Source organism: Cynoglossus semilaevis, chromosome Z (assembly GCF_000523025.1).
Source record: "Cynoglossus semilaevis isolate Cse_v1.0 chromosome Z, Cse_v1.0, whole genome shotgun sequence".
NCBI lineage: Eukaryota > Metazoa > Chordata > Actinopteri > Pleuronectiformes > Cynoglossidae > Cynoglossus > Cynoglossus semilaevis.
In genome coordinates this window covers 1,577,038-1,595,633 of record NC_024328.1, presented here as the reverse complement: position 1 = coordinate 1,595,633, position 18,596 = coordinate 1,577,038, and the positions used below count along the sequence as shown (strand labels likewise).

The following is an 18,596-nucleotide window of genomic DNA, read 5'->3' as shown; positions in this document are numbered from 1 at the left end:
CCTGCTGCCTTTGTTTGTGTGCCATTTTACACAGAGTCTCACACTGGAGTGGACCACTCATTGTCATATTACAGGAGGTTCTGTTGGTCCTACTGGAGTACAAAACGGGAACAATTGAACTAAAAAAATAGCAATAGCTAAGTAATTCATGAAGTAGTCCATTAGCAATTAGATGATCTGATGTATGAACAGTGACCAAATAACAGCGTGATCACAAACGTCACCTGTGCACAATCTTTGTGAGCACAACACATACTAATGCCCACGATTGTTGGTGCTAGACCACAGCCATGTTACAATGGATGATATTCCATTTGCGTTGGTTTGAAACTAAAACTGGTTGTGTGTACAGCAGTGGTTTCTTTTTAGGCTGACAATTTTTATAGTCCCTCAGCTTACCTGCTCAGTGACTGTCTGCTCTCAAACAGCCAAGAAAGCTAACCAAGCTAGTGTAGCTAAAGTAAGCTACAGTTGCTCAAGGCATCAGAGTTAAACTGGGATTGAATAAATCCCAGGAAATTGTGGTTTGAAAAGATACAAATCTGAGATGATATGATTGCAAACCAAAAGTAAAAATATTAACATCCACAGAGAAGTCAACCTCAAGACCACAGACAAGATGGTTTATAAAATGCTTATTTTCAATAATAATTAAAACTTTATTGATCCTACACTGGGGAAATTCTTGTGTTAACAGCAGATCTGCTGCAACGGGCTCCCTCTCGGAGGTGCCAAATATGATGTTTCTCTAGGTTCTTTCTTTAAGGCCATCGGCTGTGTACCTATACACAGATGAAGGTGTTCACATATGCACCGTAGGTTAAGAATTGCATATATATTGCGTGTGCATAACGTTACAAAGGTGCAAGGAGGGGTTGAGGGGTTGGGAAGGGTCACCTTCAGCTGGATGCTTTAACCTGACATTCCATCACGAATCTACAGCTCATTGCTCACTTGGTCTATTTCTGTTTACATGTCAAACTCACGAACACATAAGTGCAACAGGGTTATTCATGTTAGGGACATTCCTAACCCTGAGCCTTAGAACACTAACAGGTGCTGAATATTAGTATGCTTCAATGTGCTCATCGCATTAACACACATAAACAACACCTTATAAACACGGCACATTTATTTATACATAGTTCCATTCCATCGGGAATCCAATGCATCAGGCAGACAAAGTATAAAAACAGATGCTTTGAAAACCACTCAAAGAGGAGTTCAGCGTGGCATCAGTGTTCTGCTGTAGAGTCACAGGTTGGACTTTCTGTGTAGGAGAATGATGCAGAGTGGACCGTTTGTGATGGAGATTTTGATGCTGTTAAATGCTTAATAATCTAAATCAGTAAAAAAGTGTATTTCAAGCCACACAACATTTGCATTTGATTTATTAACACTGACAAATAAGATAGGTACAGGCAACAAGATTTACTGTTCAAGCACTGCTACTTGCCCATTTTTCACTCCATCACCATTTATTTTGGCACATTGATTTTCCACTATTTTATATTTACTGCTGATTAAGAAAATTATTGATTGATTTTTTTTTTAGCATCCACAGACTGGGTTTTCTTCTGAGCCATCCAAAAAAGGGATAACCTTGGCCAAATGTATCCATACCATTTGCAGGATGATAAACTGGGTCAAAATGGTTTGTCGTGTACCAAGTTTGATAGATAGTGATCTAGCCTGCAGCTTTGTTTTCACCACAAACTGACTGGGCTCTCACTGCTCTAATATTGTTGACTGTGATCAAACTCTGAAGGACATGTCACGGTAACAAGGTCCAATTGCCATAAACACATACATTTAATATAAGATTAAAAAAGGTAGCAGTAATTGCAAATAATTTACCACTGCTGTATTCCACTCTGCTACCCCAAGTCCTCTCTCTCTCTCTCCCTTTCTGTCTCTCTCTCTCTCTCTCACTAGTCCCCTACTGATATCGTTCACTTTTGTCTCTTTTTGGGTTTGTTTACAACCAAAAGACAAAACAGGTGCACAGGCAATTTCCCACGCCACCCTTTGGTGCCCTGCTCCTTGCTTCTTATTAACACCAGTGGCAGAAACACTGAGTAGTACTTGTCATTCTGTAATCTGGATGAATGGTGATGCCAATTTATTTAGTTGCAAATATAAATGCATTTTACAAAAAAACAAACCAGGAAACTGTTTCTGTGATAAGCGGGAAAATGAAACATACATACACAACAAGCAGTTGTAAAGTTGTGCAGTATGTGTGTGTGTGTGTGTGTGCATGCAACTGACAATCCTTTGAAGTGATGTTCTTATATAATTATGAAATCAATTCTTTGATGAAGGTTTTCAGCAAAACAATTTTCAGCTCAGAGGTTGATACCTTTTCACATCTTTTGTATTCAGATTTATTAAGATTATGCCCAAACTAGACCTCACAACTAAGTATGAAACCCAAAGTCTTAACATATCATTCCTTCATATATCTTATAGTATATGAAGTATAAATAGTAAATATAATATAATAATATAATATATAAATATAAATAGTACATATTCCTTATATATATACCTTATATACCTTATACGTATATTTCTATACCTTCATCTAAATAAGAAACCTGAAGACAAGAAGAGACCAGCGCTCCAGATACTGATACTGAAAACCAAATATAAAGTCAGGTGATTTATGGCCAACACATGACACTACATAAACTCCCACTACCCCTCACCCTGTCCCATAATGCTGCTCTGAGACTTCACTTTTCAACCTTTTGCTACTGATGTGACCTCTGATTTCACCCACAGCTGACGCCTTTTCACTCACACAAACACACGCCTGTTATTTGGCCATAAACACCACACATTTATAGGCACCAGCACCTCAGATACTGAGTAAGTGTGAGAGTGTGGAGTGGGTTGAAAGAGAGTGGGTTGGTGTGTTTCTCTCTCTCTCTCTGTGTGTGTGTATGTGTGTGTGTATGTGTTGGGGGTGATACTGGATTCCAGCAGCTGCACAAACAAGGGCAACTAGATCTCTCTCCTCCCACACTACAAAGCATCATTTCTGAAGGTTGTCATTACATCAACCGACGGTTATTGTAGCCATGTCCTTCAGATATGGGGTCATATATGACCCCATATCTGAAGGATTAGGTGGAAGTCTGTAGAAATGACACCTTTAACCTTGAGCCATCCACTGTCTCAAGACAGGACATGTAAAGGTGTGAACTTAGAGGGGAAATAAATGATTGGTACTAGTCACAGAAGAATATATTTGAACGTATCCTGAGCTAATATTGCAGGTGTGAAATGAGCCAGATCAGAATCCAAACAGCATTTTATATATGGAACAAGGATGCATAACCCCCTAGATCAGGGGTGTCAAACTCAAATTCACAGTGGGCCAAAAATTAAAAACTGGGACCAAGTCTCGGGCCAAACTTAATATTACTATATATACTCTCCAGATCTGTAATGTAGTTTTTCTTTCACATGGAAACAAACTTTAGTTTTGTGTAAACATTTAATCTGGAACAACCAAAGGTTAATATTATAAACACGTGAGAACTTAAATGTAAACTAAGACACATCAGTGGTATTTGTTGTCTCTTTATCTGTAGCAATTCCAGTTCCATTTTAGTGTAAATCTTTTTTTCACAGGCCAACAACAACAAAAAAACTAAAAGTATGTGCTATAACATAGATCATACACTACTGATACTACAAATCCTGCCAGCATATAGGGGCTATATAGTGGCGGGCCAACTCTAGTACACTTTTAATTTGATCTCGCGGGCCAAATATAATTACACTGTGGGTCAGATTTGGCCCCTGGGCCTGAGTTTAACACGTGTGCCCTAGATGGATGACCGTTGTGCTTGGCAACTTTAGGAAATGATGTCGGTATCACTTTAATTAAAAAAAAATTTAAAAAAAGACAAACTATCTTACCTTGCTCTGCGAAGACGCATCCTTGCATAAAACTAGCAAAAAGGCCAACACGTTGGTGTACCTCCACATTTTCCCTCTGGGCAGTCGCGGCGAGAGAAGTGCAAAGATCCAAACCGTTGCGTTCAGCGCAAGTGGCACAGTCAGTGCGCCTGCAGTTACTCCATCTCCACACTGCACTGCTGTCTGTGTCTGTCTGGATGGATGCTGACTGTGCGTCAATGTGTGTGTGAGTGTGTTATGACGCGCCGTAAGCACCAACAATGTTCTCCAGCTCTACTGATGGGAGGGGTTTTGAACACGCGCACCCACGCACGTTTGTTCAGAAAAGTCGTTAAAGACGTGGTTTTTCGCCTCCTGGACCTAACGGTTGCAGGACACCAAGACATATAAAAGTCCCACTAATGAATGTGTTTGTCCTTGTCCATATAGAGACACTGGTACTCATATAAAAGTGAACAGAAAATGGTGAGTTTTCAGAAGTTCCAGCGAGTGAAAAGAATGGCAAGAAGACATGCGATGGCCGGGAATCGAACCCGGGTCAACTGCTTGGAAGGCAGCTATGCTCACCACTATACCACCATCGCTGGCTGAGGTGTCTACTTTATGACATCTCAACAGCAAAGAGTAGCTCATTGTTTACTTCTCCCAAAATACTTCCTTTCACTTGGGTGGAACACTATGTATATTATATTATATTATATTATATTATATTATATTATATTATATTATATTATATTATATTATATTTAGTTTTTATATTATTATTAGTTTCCTCGGACTTTTTTAAACAGCAGTACATCCATCTGCGGGATCCCAGGCCATAAACACAGTCAAACCACTCGGTAAATGGTGCCTCTACACGTAATCAAAACTAAAGAACTTTAAATTGACTTTCAACGACCTTCCCATGAACTTCACTATGACTACATGTCCCGAAAAAAGTCAGTGTTTACACCAACCTTGTTTAGTCTAATTGAACAGAACCCAGGAGTGTTTAACCTACAGGTGAGGTTTGGTTTAGTCGACGTAAATTTTCAACTCCAACACTGGCCTAGAATAAACAACCGTCTCATCTAGAGGAGATGGTTTCAAACCAACGTTAAATAAACTGTCTTTAAGAAACTACATCTCCTGCACTAGTGTTCATCCGAAGTCCACTCACGTACATTTCTTATTTTCGTCACTTGACGTTTGGACTTTTTCTTTCTTTCTTTTTTTTTTTTTTTTTTTTGCCTTATCAGATTTTTAAAGTACAATTCTATAACTCGGTCACTGTTTATTTTTGACACGTTAAATAGAAAGTGGACAGCTGTCACTGAACACAACCGCAGCACGTTGTAATTATCCAAACATTTGATACATTAAATTAATTTGCCCGCGGGATTACCTTGTGGTAGTATAATATTGTACATATGTACACGAAACGTATACATCAATATATTTAACTAATTTGGTTTACCGCTGTGAACGACATTAAACTGCGTATCCTGTTTATTTTAAAGCAACACTGCCATCTGTTGGTTTGTTAAAGATGAAGAATGGTGGTTCTGATAGTTTAAAAGCATAGTTACAAAGATATGTAGCTGTTGTGTTTTCATATTTGCAAATGGAATGTATTACTTCCCATGGTGACAAGAAAGTATCACAGAATTTAAAAAAAGCATAAAAGTAGAAAAGTAGAGCCACCTATGCCACCTAGGTGGCTTAGTGGTTAAGGAAGCGGACTTGGATCCGGAAGGCTTCAGGTTGGAGTCCACCAGATTCGTTAGCACTGAGGTGCTCTGAGCATGGCACCATCCCCATACACTGCTCCCAGGGTGCTCAAAGTTGCACACTGTTCATTTTGGTGATGGGTTAAAAGCAGAGGTCACATTTGGTTGTGTGCAGTGGTGAGCTGTGACACAGTGACAGGTAGTTCACTTTAAAACAAACCTTAATATAATGGACACGTCATACTGTATATCATAGCAAATTAATAATAATAATAAAAACAAACAAACAAACAAACAAACAGAATCAAGATATTAAATTATTCAATGTGATTTCCAGACCAGCATTACTGGTAGACAGTGACACGAGCAATGACTCAGCGTCCACACTGTTTCTGCAGTTTAACATTAAAGGAAAGTGCTGAGACCCAGTCCTTTCATGTGGCCGTGCACTTTGTCTTTCAGACTTGACTTTTAAATATTATAGGCCAGAGGACATATGTGAACATATTTGAGGACATAAACTAAAAATGATTATCCGATAATTCCAGAAGGCAGTATTGAGAAGTGGAAAGATCTAATGTGACCTTAGGAATGGTAATGACCGTCAAGACTGACTAAGTGCATGGCTAAGGTGTCCAGGGCAATAAGGAGGAGAGTGGGTCTTTTGGCAATTGTTTTGAAACATCAGAAGAGAAGAGAAAAGACCAAGAGAAAAGTTAAAGCTAATTTGTACAAGTCTATTAAAATCTGCTTGAGGTCATTACACGAGCTAGGAGACATCATTAAAACAAAGATGAGGCGTAACTGGAACTACAATGTGCAGAGAGAATTCTTCTGTTGTACCCAAAATGATGAACTAAACAAGCAAAAGGAGGCCAAGTGTTTAAGCAGGAATCGTGCGCTGCAGGAGTATGTAGATGAGGAGCAAATGTGGGAAATAAAGAGACACCAGCGACAAGTGCAGAAGGAGGAGAAGGAGAGGGAAAGGGTCAGTGCTCTGCTGAAAGCGGAGGAGGAGAAAAAGGGCAGAGCGAAGCTACGAGTGGAAGAAGAGAAAGAGGCCGAGAAACTCAAATGCTTTGAGATTGAAAAGCAAGGAAGGGAGAAAAACAGGCAAAAGATCCGTGAGAACACCCTGGAGCTCCGACAGCTGCATTCAAAACTGCAGGCAGCCTACGCCAACAAAGGCGTAGTTATACAAATGGCTGAGAACGAGGCCATGAAGTGCCAGAAGAAGCGCGATATGGCTGCACTTGGGATGGAAATGAAGCGGGAACGAGAGCAGAGAGACACAGAGGACAAGGAGATGGACCAGAGACGTCATGTGGAGAAGATGCAGTACTTCAAGGCATTGCAGAGGCAGTTCCAGGAGAAGGAGCAAAGGAGAGAACAAGCCTATCAGGAGTTCCTCAAAGACAAGCAACTGGTGGATGACATAGTGCAGAACATCTATGGGGACCTGCAGATGGAAAGAGAGCGGCAAATGGAAAAAGTCAAAGAAGCTCAGGAGCATATCAAGGAATATGCAAGACGGCGGGAAGAGTGGATACGGTTGGAGAAAGAAAGGATGGAAGCTGAGAACAGGCGCATCATGGAGTTTATGAAGAAGAAGCAGCTCATGGAGATGAATAGAGCAGCAATGCTCAAAGAGAAGAACCAAGCCAAAGAGAATCTCTACCTTTCACTCTGCAAACAGATGGAACAGGATATGCAGCAGCGTGATGAGACAGAACGAATGCTGGAGGAAGTTTGTTTAGAAGAAAAAGAAGAAGCTCAAAGGCTTAAAGAAGTAGAAGAAATGGAAAGGAAACTCAGGCTCAGGATGATACTTCAGCAGGCCTGCCAAGATCAGATCGCTGACAAAGAGGCCAGGAGGAGGCAGGAGGAAGAAGAGGAGCAGGCCTTCAGACAAAAAATGTTGGACAAATTTGCTGAGGATGACAGGATTGAACAGATGAACACCAATAAGCGCCGCATGAGGGCTTTGGAACATGGACGCGAGGTGCAGAAAATGCTGGAGGAGAGGAGGCAACAGCGACTGGCAGCCTTCCAAGCAGATATCAGGGCAAGGGAGATGGAGGAAGAGAAGGAGGCAGAGCTGAGCCGTATAATTGAAATGGAGAGGATTGAAATTCTTAAAAGTCACATCAGGAAACTCTTTGGATACATTCCAAAAGGCTTGCTCCGTGAAAGCGACCTGGAACACTTTGATGAAGACATCAGGAACAGCTTCAAGCCGAAACAGGATGAAGATGGTGATGTAATCTCTCAGGAAGGCCAAAGTCCTACGGGTTAAAGACCACAAGTTCTTCTTCTTTTTTTTTCGGCTTTGTCCCTTTTTCAGGGGTTGCCACAGCGAATCATTGATTTCCATCTCACCCTGTTCTCTGTAACTTCTACTCTGACTCCAACTATCTGCATGTCCTCCCTCACTGCATCCATATATCTCCTCTTTGGCCTTCCTCTTTGTCTCCTACCTGGTAGCTCCATCTCTAACATTCTTCTACCAATGTATCCACTGTCCCTCCTCTGCACATGTCCAAACCATCTCAATCTGGCTTCTCTAGCTTTTTCTCCAAACCTTCCTGTCTGTGTTGTCCCTCTAATGACCTCATTCCTGATCTTGTCCATTCTTGTCACTCCTAAAGAGAATCTTAGCATCTTTAACTCTGCCACCTCCAGCTCCTCCTCCTGTCTTCTGCCTATTGCTACTGTCTCTAAACCATACATCATGGCTGGTCTCACCACCGTCCTGTAAACCTTTCCTTCAAGTTCTATAGGTGTAAAATCAGAAGAGAGGAAGAAAGATATGACCAGATCATAGCAGGGATCATGTTTAATAGATGCACTGTACACAGGGAAATCTCACCACACCGATACCATAGTTACATTTAAATGTATTCAAAAACATAACACAAAACACAACATACTTCAATAAAATGTGAAATAACAAGATGAAGGTTGTCTTCTTAATAAAGCCTAATATTGAAAGGCTCACATTTTTTCTATCTTTTGTGATATAAAACAATGTATACAAATCATTTTAGTACTGTTTACTTCTATAATAGTAAGAAAAGGGCATGTCCAAACATTAAATAAAATGTATACACACTCTTCATAGAAACTTTATATATATATTTATATATACATAATAGAAAACTCTAGAAATCTAAAGATGCAACATTTTATTTCTATTAGGGAAAGCTTTACAGCTTTAAAACAAAACTGCTGAAATGGTGGAAAAAGTGGAAACTATTGTCTTCAGGAGGTTCAATCCCCTGTCTACATAGTGATGTGTCCCATTCACTTGCTCCACTCAGATGTGTCAGTATTGTGTGTCTGATTCAGAAATACTGGAAAACAATAGAGAACAAAACTAGTCCTAGCAACTGGCATTCTTTTGGTGAATGTTAAAATAGGTGGGAATACTGTTGGACCTTACATACTATTAAAGTATCTGTTTTTACTGATTTCTTTGTTTTTGGTTTTGTTTTTTAATAGGAATTGTATTAATCTGTGTGAATGGTGTAGTGATTTGACATTCCAGTGTATGATTCAAGTCGCAGATCAACAGACGGTGTCATTTTATGACATTTTGTCTCATCCATCCTAACAGGCAAACGAGGAGATCTAAGGAAATTTGTTTCTGGTGCAACACGTGTTAACACTGACATTGGTATACTCTCACTGACTTAGGCGATGACATTCCGTTTGGAGAGTGGGCTCTTTTGCTTTGTAATATTCAAGGACAAGCCATCAAAAACATGAGCCTTTCGAAACAATTCAAAAACATCACGAGCAATGTTGGTGAAAGAGTAAACATGCTGATATGTGTCACATTATGAAGACACATCTGGTTTTCTTTGTTCTCGTGTTAATGTTTTGTTTTTCTTTTTACATAATTAAAGCAGCGCACCTCTGCGGCCACAGGCTGCAGTGCTGTTTATTCAACAGTAGATGACAGTGTGACACTCCCCCGACTAAAAGAGTTGCAGGAAGTTGCGTATGAAGATTAGCTGCTCGCTACCATGGCGCCTCTAGACCTGGATAAGTATGCAGAGATCGCTAAACAGTGTAAATACCTGCCAGAGAACGACCTCAAGGTAGGCGTTACTTTAATCGCGAGTATTTTTTTCAGGTCCTGCTTTCGGTTTGTGCTGAATGGGTCAATTTGCCGCTCTTTAATATCACAGCGTCGTAATTAGCCGTCGTTAGCTCAAAGTAGCATTAGCTTCAGCTAGCTCCGCTTTCTGATTTTATCGAATCTACTGCAGATAGTGTCCAATGAACAGTGTATCTCATCAGAGATCAACCTAAATGTAGCTTTTTTCAGGAAATAATGCAGGTTCGGGCAACTGCCCTTTATAACAGTTTTAAGGTTTAAGGACTATCCGGAAGTAACGGCATCATAATTCTGACTAGACATAATTTTTCTTTTTCTTTCGGCTTTGTCCCTTTTTCAGGGGTTGCCACAGCGAATCATTGATTTCCATCTCACCCTGTTCTCTGTAACTTCTACTCTGACTCCAACTATCTGCATGTCCTCCCTCACTGCATCCATATATCTACTCTTTGGCCTTCCTCTTTGTCTCCTACCTGGTAGCTCCATCTCTAACATTCTTCTACCAGTGTATCCACTGTCCCTCCTCTGCACATGTCCAAACCATCTCAATCTGGCTTCTCTAGCCTTTTCTCCAAACCCTCCTGTCTGTGTTGTCCCTCTAATGACCTCATTCCTGATCCTGTCCATTCTTGTCACTCCTAGAGAGAATCTTAGCATCTTTAACTCTGCCACCTCCAGCTCCTCCTCCTGTCTTCTGCCTATTGCTACTGTCTCTAAACCATACATCATGGCTGGTCTCACCACCGTCCTGTAAACCTTTCCCTTCACCTTAGCTGACACTCTTCTGTCACAGATCACTCCTGACACTTTTCTCCAGCTGTTCCATCCTGCCTGTACTCTATTCTTCACCTTCTCCTCTGATCTCAACAGTTGATCTGACTAAACATAATTACGTCTGACTATTGATACGAAATACGGCGAAGTTGACCAATTTTAGACTTTTTCACTCACAGGATTTTTTCATGCAAAAACATTAATATCAATTGATATATGTAAAGGTATTTTTAAAGTGTTCTAAATAGATAAAAACTAAACGATGTTGCCCTTTTGACCAAGTCTCTAAAACACAATATGATGTGATATGAAGAATATACATTTCTTCTGTTTACTCATTTTCCTTTGAGTTTTCAGTAAAGTAACATTTAAATGTGCATCTACAAAAGGCAGAATATAAGTCGTGAGTGAAAACTTGGTCTTTAAATTTGGATGAATTGTTTAATTTATTGTCTCTTTCTTTCTAACTAAGAATTGCTGGAACATGATTTAATGTGGCTCAATTCAGTTCAACAGTCTAATGATGTATTCATGTATTTTTTGTGTACAGCGCTTATGTGACTATGTGTGTGATCTCCTGCTGGAAGAGTCCAATGTCCAGCCTGTCTCCACTCCTGTGACAGTATGTGGAGATATACATGGACAGGTAAATCACTACAAAAACATTTTAAATTTGATAGTTTAAACAGAAAGGATGATTAGAATTTATCTCTTTGTGTTCCAGTTTTATGATCTATGTGAGCTTTTCCGGACGGGCGGCCAGGTTCCGGACACAAATTATATTTTTATGGTTTGTATAATTTAATATTTAAAGCTCTTTCTACTTTTTTTCTGTCTAAATACCCTACTTTAACATGCACCTCTTGTTTATGCAGGGTGATTTTGTAGACCGGGGTTACTATAGTCTGGAGACGTTCACCTACCTGTTGGTGTTAAAAGCCAAATGGCCTGACCGCATAACTCTCCTACGCGGAAATCACGAAAGCCGACAGATAACTCAAGTTTACGGCTTTTATGGTAAATCTCAACACACATTTATAATTACTGTCGATGTATTTCTTTTACTTTGAATTATGTATGGAACTTTTTTCTGTTTCAGACGAGTGTCAGACGAAGTATGGAAATGCAAATGCATGGCGTTACTGCACCAAAGTGTTTGATATGTTAACAGTTGCAGCTGTAAGTATCTGAAATCGTGAAAGATATTAAATTTTTATGCTACTCTTAGGTTTTTGAAAAAGCCCATGATGAAGTGCATAAAATCTCTAAAAAAAATTTAAGTACATTTTTCTATTTATCTATCTTAGTTTCTTACATAAACTCTTGCAAACACTTGAACATCCAATAAACACTCTTCATTGGATGTTTGACATAATTTGTGTGACACTGCATCTTTTATTTCAGTTAATGGATGAACAGATCTTGTGTGTGCATGGAGGCCTGTCTCCAGACATTAAAACTTTGGATCAAATTCGGACCATTGAACGGAACCAGGAGATCCCACACAAAGGAGCATTTTGTGATTTGGTGTGGTCAGATCCAGAAGATGTTGACACTTGGGCCATCAGTCCCAGAGGAGCTGGATGGCTGTTTGGTGCAAAGGTCACAAATGAGGTAAGCTGCTCTTTATTTTAATAATTTGCAAAGAATTCCATCATGATCATCCTTGTACAAGAGTAAAAAATAAAAGAAGAATTAGAAGAATGAAATGTAGTGAAATGCTAAATATTTACATATAGGGCATATGTACAAACTGAAAATATCTCAATGTACTGAACACATTGTCAACATGAATTTAAATGTTAGGCTTAAATGAACTAGTACCGTCCTGTTGGTTATATAATGACTTCCCCTTTTCCATCATACCTTCAGTTTGTTCACATCAACAACCTGAAGCTGATCTGTCGAGCGCATCAGCTTGTCCATGAAGGCTACAAGTTCATGTTTGATGAGAAGCTGGTGACAGTGTGGTCGGCTCCCAACTACTGCTACCGCTGTGGAAATATCGCCTCCATTATGGTCTTCAAAGATGCAAACACACGAGAGCCAAAGCTCTTCAGAGCGGTGCCCGACTCTGAAAGGGTCATCCCGCCCCGTACGACAACACCGTATTTCCTGTAAAAATACATCCAAACCAAACACAACGCAGCCACTCTTTTCATAATGACAAGACGATGGCATCAGCACTTGTCAGCAAGTATGAATTGTGTGTAGTGCATTTAGAGCTTAAATGGTGCATATAATTAAGGCCAGCTGTCAACTGTTTTTATTGCATACAAATGGAAAACTGTGAATAAGAAATGGACACAGCCCTACAGTTACAAAAAAACAAGGAAAACCATGTTCACAGAACATTTTATCATGGTAAGCTCTCATTGGTACGGAGCCATTAAAGGGACATGGGGGAAAAAACGTATCTTGTGGTTATCGAGCCACACGTATAAAGGGTAATACATTAAAAAAAACACAGTCATGTACATAACGTATTTTTGGGAAGTCTAAGATACTGGCATGTCATGCGTGACATATGTACTGTATATATACAGTGCCTTGCGAAAGTATTTGGCCCGCTTGAACTTTGTGACCTTTTGCCACATTTCAGGCTTCAAACATAAAGATATAAAACTGTATTTTTTTGTGAAGAATCAACAACAAGTGGGACACAATCATGAAGTGGAACGAAATTTATTGGATATTTCAAACTTTTTTAACAAATAAAAAACAGAAAAATTGGGTGTGCAAAATTATTCAGCCCCTTTACTTTCAGTGCAGCAAACTCTCTCCAGAAGTTCAGTGAGGATCTCTGAATGATCCAATGTTGACCTAAATGACTAATGATGATAAATGGAATCCACCTGTGTGTAAGCAAGTCTCCTTATAAATGCACCTGCACTGTGATAGTCTCAGAGGTCCGTTTAAAGCACAGAGAGCGTCATGAAGAACAAGGAACACACCAGGCAGGTCCGAGATACTGTTGTGGAGAAGTTTAAAGCTGGATTTGGATACAAAAAGATTTCCCAAGCTTTAAACATCCCAAGGAGCACTGTGCAAGCGATAATATTGAAATGGAAGGAGTATCAGACCACTGCAAATCTACCAAGACCTGGCCGTCCCACTAAACTTTCAGCTCATACAAGGAGAAGACTGATCAGAGATGCAGCCAAGAGGCCCATGATCACTCTGGATGAACTGCAGAGATCTACAGCTGAGGTGGGAGACTCTGTCCATAGGACAACAATCAGTCGTGTACTGCACAAATCTGGCCTTTATGGAAGAGTGGCAAGAAGAAAGCCATTTCTTAAAGATATCCATAAAAAGTGTCGTTTAAAGTTTGCCACAAGCCACCTGGGAGACACACCAAATATGTGGAAGAAGGTGCTCTGGTCAGATGAAACCAAAATCGAACTTTTTGGCAACAATGCAAGACGTTATGTTTGGCGTAAAAGCAACACAGCTCATCACCCTCAACACACCATCCCCACTGTCAAACATGGTGGTGGCAGCATCATGGTTTGGGCCTGCTTTTCTTCAGCAGGGACAGGGAAGATGGTTAAAATTGATGGGAAGATGGACGGAGCCAAATACAGGACCATTCTGGAAGAAAACCTGATGGAGTCTGCAAAAGACCTGAGACTGGGACGGAGATTTGTCTTCCAACAAGACAATGATCCAAAACATAAAGCAAAATCTACAATGGAATGGTTCACAAATAAACATATCCAGGTGTTAGAATGGCCAAGTCAAAGTCCAGACCTGAATCCAATCGAGAATCTGTGGAAAGATCTGAAAACTGCTGTTCACAAACGCTCCATCCAACCTCACTGAGCTCGAGCTGTTTTGCAAGGAGGAATGGGCAAAAATTCCAGTTTCTCGATGTGCAAAACTGACAGAGACATACCCAAAGCGACTTACAGCTGTAATCGCAGCAAAAGGTGGTGCTACAAAGTATTAACTTAAGGGGGCTGAATAATTTTGCACGGCCAATTTTTCTGTTTTTTATTTGTTAAAAAAGTTTGAAATATCCAATAAATTTCGTTCCACTTCATGATTGTGTCCCACTTGTTGTTGATTCTTCACAAAAAATTACAGTTTTATATCTTTATGTTTGAAGCCTGAAATGTGGCAAAAGCTCACAAAGTTCAAGGGGGCCAAATACTTTCGCAAGGCACTGTATATGTATGAGAGGTGAAACGTCTTCTTTTAGAAAATTCACATCCAGTAGCCTAACTGAACTTTTCAACCTTTGACCATGACCTGGATGACTGAGAATCTTTGGAGACATACTGTATATATGGTCAGCATTTATTTAATGTAGGGTACCTTTACATTAATTAAATGCTCACCATATATACAGTACATCACGCATGACTTGTCAGTATCTTGGATTTCCCAACCATACATGATTGGGTTTTTTTTATTTTTATTTTTTTTATGTATTACCCTGTATGTATGTGTGGCAAATTGACTTAATCGTTTATTTAAATACAGTTATTCCCTTTTAGGCTAAAAATAATGAAAATATTGGAAATTAAAACATTTTTAATGTTGCGAGATTGGATTAAAAAAATCCACGATGTTCTGAGGGAGCGAAAGTAGAACCGTGATAAAGAGTGGGACCACTGTAGCCCCCCCATGTCCCTTAGGGGCTCCATATTCAACCAAGGTACACAGTGCAAACACCACCATTACAGTACCTGTGCTACTCCCATTACTACTACCTCTCCTGCAGAAAAGCATAGTTCCTAGTACTGTCACTTGGTCCTGGTACTAGTATCTGTGCTTGAATCGCACCTGTGCAGATTGCACCTGTGCATCTTATTGGCTTCACTTTCAGAAACGGAGGGCTCTGTCTGGTTCTTATCCACAGTCTACAATATAAACCCATCTCTGTACAGCTTGACTTGTACACAAGCTGCTGTGTCACGGTGTACTGAACTGTTTCAGTAGGACAAAGAGTTGAGCATTGCCCAAAAGTCAATTGCCATCTAATTTGATCATATTTATAAAATCCCAAATAATACTTAAAAAATTAGTAAAAACAAAAATCCCTGCCGAAAGAATGTCAGATGCAGCGTTACGTACAGTTGATTTAGTTTGTGTAATGAGTTTGTGTGTGAGATAATATAGAACTGCACAGAGGCAGAGTGATGGATCTTTCTGAAGTGAAACAGTGGGTGCTGGTGTGTGATCTCTACACTTAACATGCAAACCTGAGAGATATGTAAAAATGGAGCTACAGCCGTTAGAATTTTCAGGATTTCTAATCCATAGTTTAAAAAAAATGGGGGGAAGGGGTCTCTCTGACCTGTATGTACTCTCCACACTTGTAATTATATTTCTGTGTCACTGTTTTTAAGTAAAAAAATTAAAAATATTAATACCTTGGTGATCGATGATGAGTCATAAATAATCTCTTGACAACCATTGACAAACTTTGGGCTGCAGCTACAGCGTCATAAATTGACTTCATGTTGCTTCCTTCACCACAGTTTATCACCTATCTCTATCTCACCTCTCTTTAGAATACTGTTTCTATTTACTGTAATGTATATGTTTACATAGTCTATTAATGTTTTGTGATATCTACCCGTTTGTCTTGATTATGTCTATCTTCACCATCTGGGTCCATTATGTTCATTGTTTCTCTGTGGTACCTTTAACATTCTCTCCCTCACTTTGTGAACCCAACTGCTCAGCAGTTGGGTTCATCCTGCTGCCTGCTGCTCCTTTCAGACAATGTCTGTCCCCAAACCCTACGTCATGGAATGTCTTACCTTCACCTTCTAAGACATGCAGGCACATGTCTTCTAGATCTACACAGAGCAGGTACCCTTACCCTTTTTGGCACCACACCCTCAGAAAACCCAACATAATGCTTCGCTCTCCAAGTTATACAACGAGGGTTTGGCACCCAAAAATCACCTGTCAGGATAAACCACTACTGTAAGTAAGCGGTTAAATTCAAGTCAAGGGATTTGGTCTCCCCTTTTCCCATTTTAAAGCTGTCGGAATACTTGTGGTTTTCCACCTTTTCACTACGGTACATACTGTATATGGCAGACCCTGCTTGATCTCCTTCACTTAATGTTTTTGCATAGTGTGACCACTGGAGGGTAGTCAACACGTAGAGTGGAGCACTGCTGTCCCTGAAATGTGTTCGTTAACATTACCTTAAGAACGCCTTGTTTGATTGGTGTTTCAGTGGTAGTAGAAGTATGTTCTGCGTCTCGTTTTCAGGTGACACTGTATTGTTGTATAAATATCTTTAATCTCTGTTTAAAGACCCACAGCGCCAATTATAATTCGTTATGGGTTTGTTACCCAACATTCTCAAAAGCTATTTCCGGGTCCTTATATTAGGCAAGTCCCTCTGTGGTTTAGATTTTTTTTACGTTAAGTTGAGAAGATCAAGTGTCAATTTTATTAATAAATCTAGATTTATTTGGCTTATTTTGGTAAAATTATTTGAATCTGAGTTATATGAAAGTGAATATGATGATGTGGTGTTTAGAACCTGTCTACAAAAATATACCCTAGAGATATAAATATCTATAATATAATAATATTTATGACACATATAATCCCCTAATTGTTGTCTTTGTTGTTGTTTTAATTATCCGCAGCATTGTGAATTCCCCCACTGTGTGACGAATAAAGGCCTTATCTTGACAACAATAATAATGCTTGAATAAGATACTGGATAAATTATGTTTGTATACCACCAAAAACGTTCTCTACAGTCTTGGTCAAAGCAGTATTGAAATATTTTTGTCAGTCGTTTGCTACGATTTTGGTGGTTTGGTGGTGGTAACAGTTGAGCACCTGCTTCCTATTCCCACGTCACATAATAAACCGGCTGAGATGGTCCACCATCGAGGCACCGCCGCCGGTTTACACTTACTGACGGTTCAGTGTTTACAATATACTGCCGTTATCCGGGGTTTCTCCCTATGAATGGAGCCCGCTGGGTTTTGCGTCAATTTTCGCGTGAAACAACATGATGTGATGATTAACTGCATATTGTGTCTCCATATGGGGCGACACAGAGCGGGAAGGGTCTTGTGTTATTAATGCGACTTTCCATTAGCCAATCAGCGAGCCGCGCTGCTTCTATGGTTGAGTAGTTTCTTTTTTCATTGGCTAAGGGAAACGCCCATCACTAGTGAAGCTGATGTTAGGTTGAGGCGTAGGTAAAGCGTTGACTGTGCTGCTCCACTCTGGGGCCAAAGCAACGGTAGCACTGGAAGAAAGACAAATGGTGGAGGAGCGCGTCAAGTCAGGGAGAAAAGGTCTGAGAAAGACCGGTAGCGCGGCTTACATGGAGAGCTGAGAGCCGCTATGAGCTCCACGTCCTCAATGATGTACATATCTCCGCTGCTGACATTTATTTTATATGTATATATTGGATTTTCTAACGCTGCACCTCGCATCAATCTTTACGATGCGCCGCAACTGTCCAACGGGAAACCGGATCCAGCCTCCGGCACCTGGGACACCTTCCGCACCGACTTGCCTTCTCATCTTTACGGGAGAAGGCCGCCAACTGTCGGGCCTGTGGCAGCCGCTTTCCCACCGACTGAGGCTGAAACCTCCATACTGCTTCACAACCCAGCCACTCGTGAGAGTGGAAAGCGCTCAGCCGCAGATGAATTAGCTGCGGCCATTTCTAAATTGTCCAGCGCACGGAAAAGGTCCACGGATGGTCTACCGTACGTGGAGAAAACGCTGCAGACAACTGGGTCCAGACTTACTCAGCGGTCAGACAATGATGCCTGGGCTGCCGTTGCTACTCCGCTCTCTGGACCATATGTTTCACCACCAGAGAATAGTCAAGGTGAGTGTGAGTAAGAGAGGGGGGTATCATTCTAATGGCTTCCCATTATTTTCCTCACACAGCTCCAGTGAAGATGCTGAGCATCACACAAGAAAACACCTCAAGATTAGTTCATATACGCACTCACAGACAGGCAGGCAGACAGACGGAGAAACAGAGACGGGCTGTGCATGTCTAATAATACAGACTGCTTTGACGCAGAGAGAGAGGGGGGGGGGGG

The 18,596-nt window shown here is 40.4% G+C and overlaps 3 protein-coding genes, 1 non-coding gene and 1 pseudogene across 4 annotated transcripts in view; 3 read left to right on the top strand and 2 right to left on the bottom strand.

Moving 5' to 3' along the window:
• olfml2a (olfactomedin-like 2A) overlaps window positions 1–4,002 on the bottom strand; it is a 22,197-nt gene extending 18,195 nt beyond the window's left edge. Inside the window, exon 1 of the mRNA XM_008335744.3 lies at window positions 3,934–4,002. Within this exon, the coding sequence (XP_008333966.1) occupies window positions 3,934–4,002 (69 nt within the window). The remainder of the gene's footprint in view (window positions 1–3,933) is intronic.
• Window positions 4,003–4,445: 443 nt separating this feature from the next.
• On the bottom strand, window positions 4,446–4,517 carry trnag-ucc (transfer RNA glycine (anticodon UCC)). The gene has a single exon. It is a non-coding gene; the product is annotated as a tRNA-Gly (tRNA).
• A 1,596-nt stretch (window positions 4,518–6,113) lies between these two features.
• On the top strand, window positions 6,114–8,046 carry LOC103397476 (meiosis-specific nuclear structural protein 1 pseudogene; annotated as a pseudogene).
• A 1,557-nt stretch (window positions 8,047–9,603) lies between these two features.
• LOC103397477 (serine/threonine-protein phosphatase 6 catalytic subunit) lies at window positions 9,604–12,871 on the top strand. Its single transcript, XM_008335745.3, has 7 exons — window positions 9,604–9,748; window positions 11,093–11,188; window positions 11,267–11,332; window positions 11,418–11,559; window positions 11,642–11,721; window positions 11,947–12,156; window positions 12,415–12,871. The coding sequence occupies exons 1-7, from the start codon at window positions 9,674–9,676 to the stop codon at window positions 12,661–12,663; spliced, it is 918 nt and encodes a 305-aa protein (XP_008333967.1). The 5' UTR covers window positions 9,604–9,673; the 3' UTR covers window positions 12,664–12,871.
• Window positions 12,872–17,727: 4,856 nt separating this feature from the next.
• Window positions 17,728–18,596, top strand: part of LOC103397478 (multiple epidermal growth factor-like domains protein 9) — a 29,815-nt gene continuing 28,946 nt past the window's right edge. The window contains exon 1 of the mRNA XM_008335746.3: window positions 17,728–18,376. Within this exon, the coding sequence (XP_008333968.1) occupies window positions 17,881–18,376 (496 nt within the window). The 5' untranslated portion in view covers window positions 17,728–17,880. The remainder of the gene's footprint in view (window positions 18,377–18,596) is intronic.

Coding starts and splice junctions, on each gene's coding strand:
- LOC103397477 (XM_008335745.3), top strand. CDS start 9,674: ATGGCGCCTCTAGACCTGGATAAGTATGCAGAGATCGCTAAACAGTGT. Junction 11,189..11,266: donor GTGGAGATATACATGGACAG/GTAAATCACTAC, acceptor TTTGTGTTCCAG/TTTTATGATCTATGTGAGCT. Junction 11,333..11,417: donor ACACAAATTATATTTTTATG/GTTTGTATAATT, acceptor TTGTTTATGCAG/GGTGATTTTGTAGACCGGGG.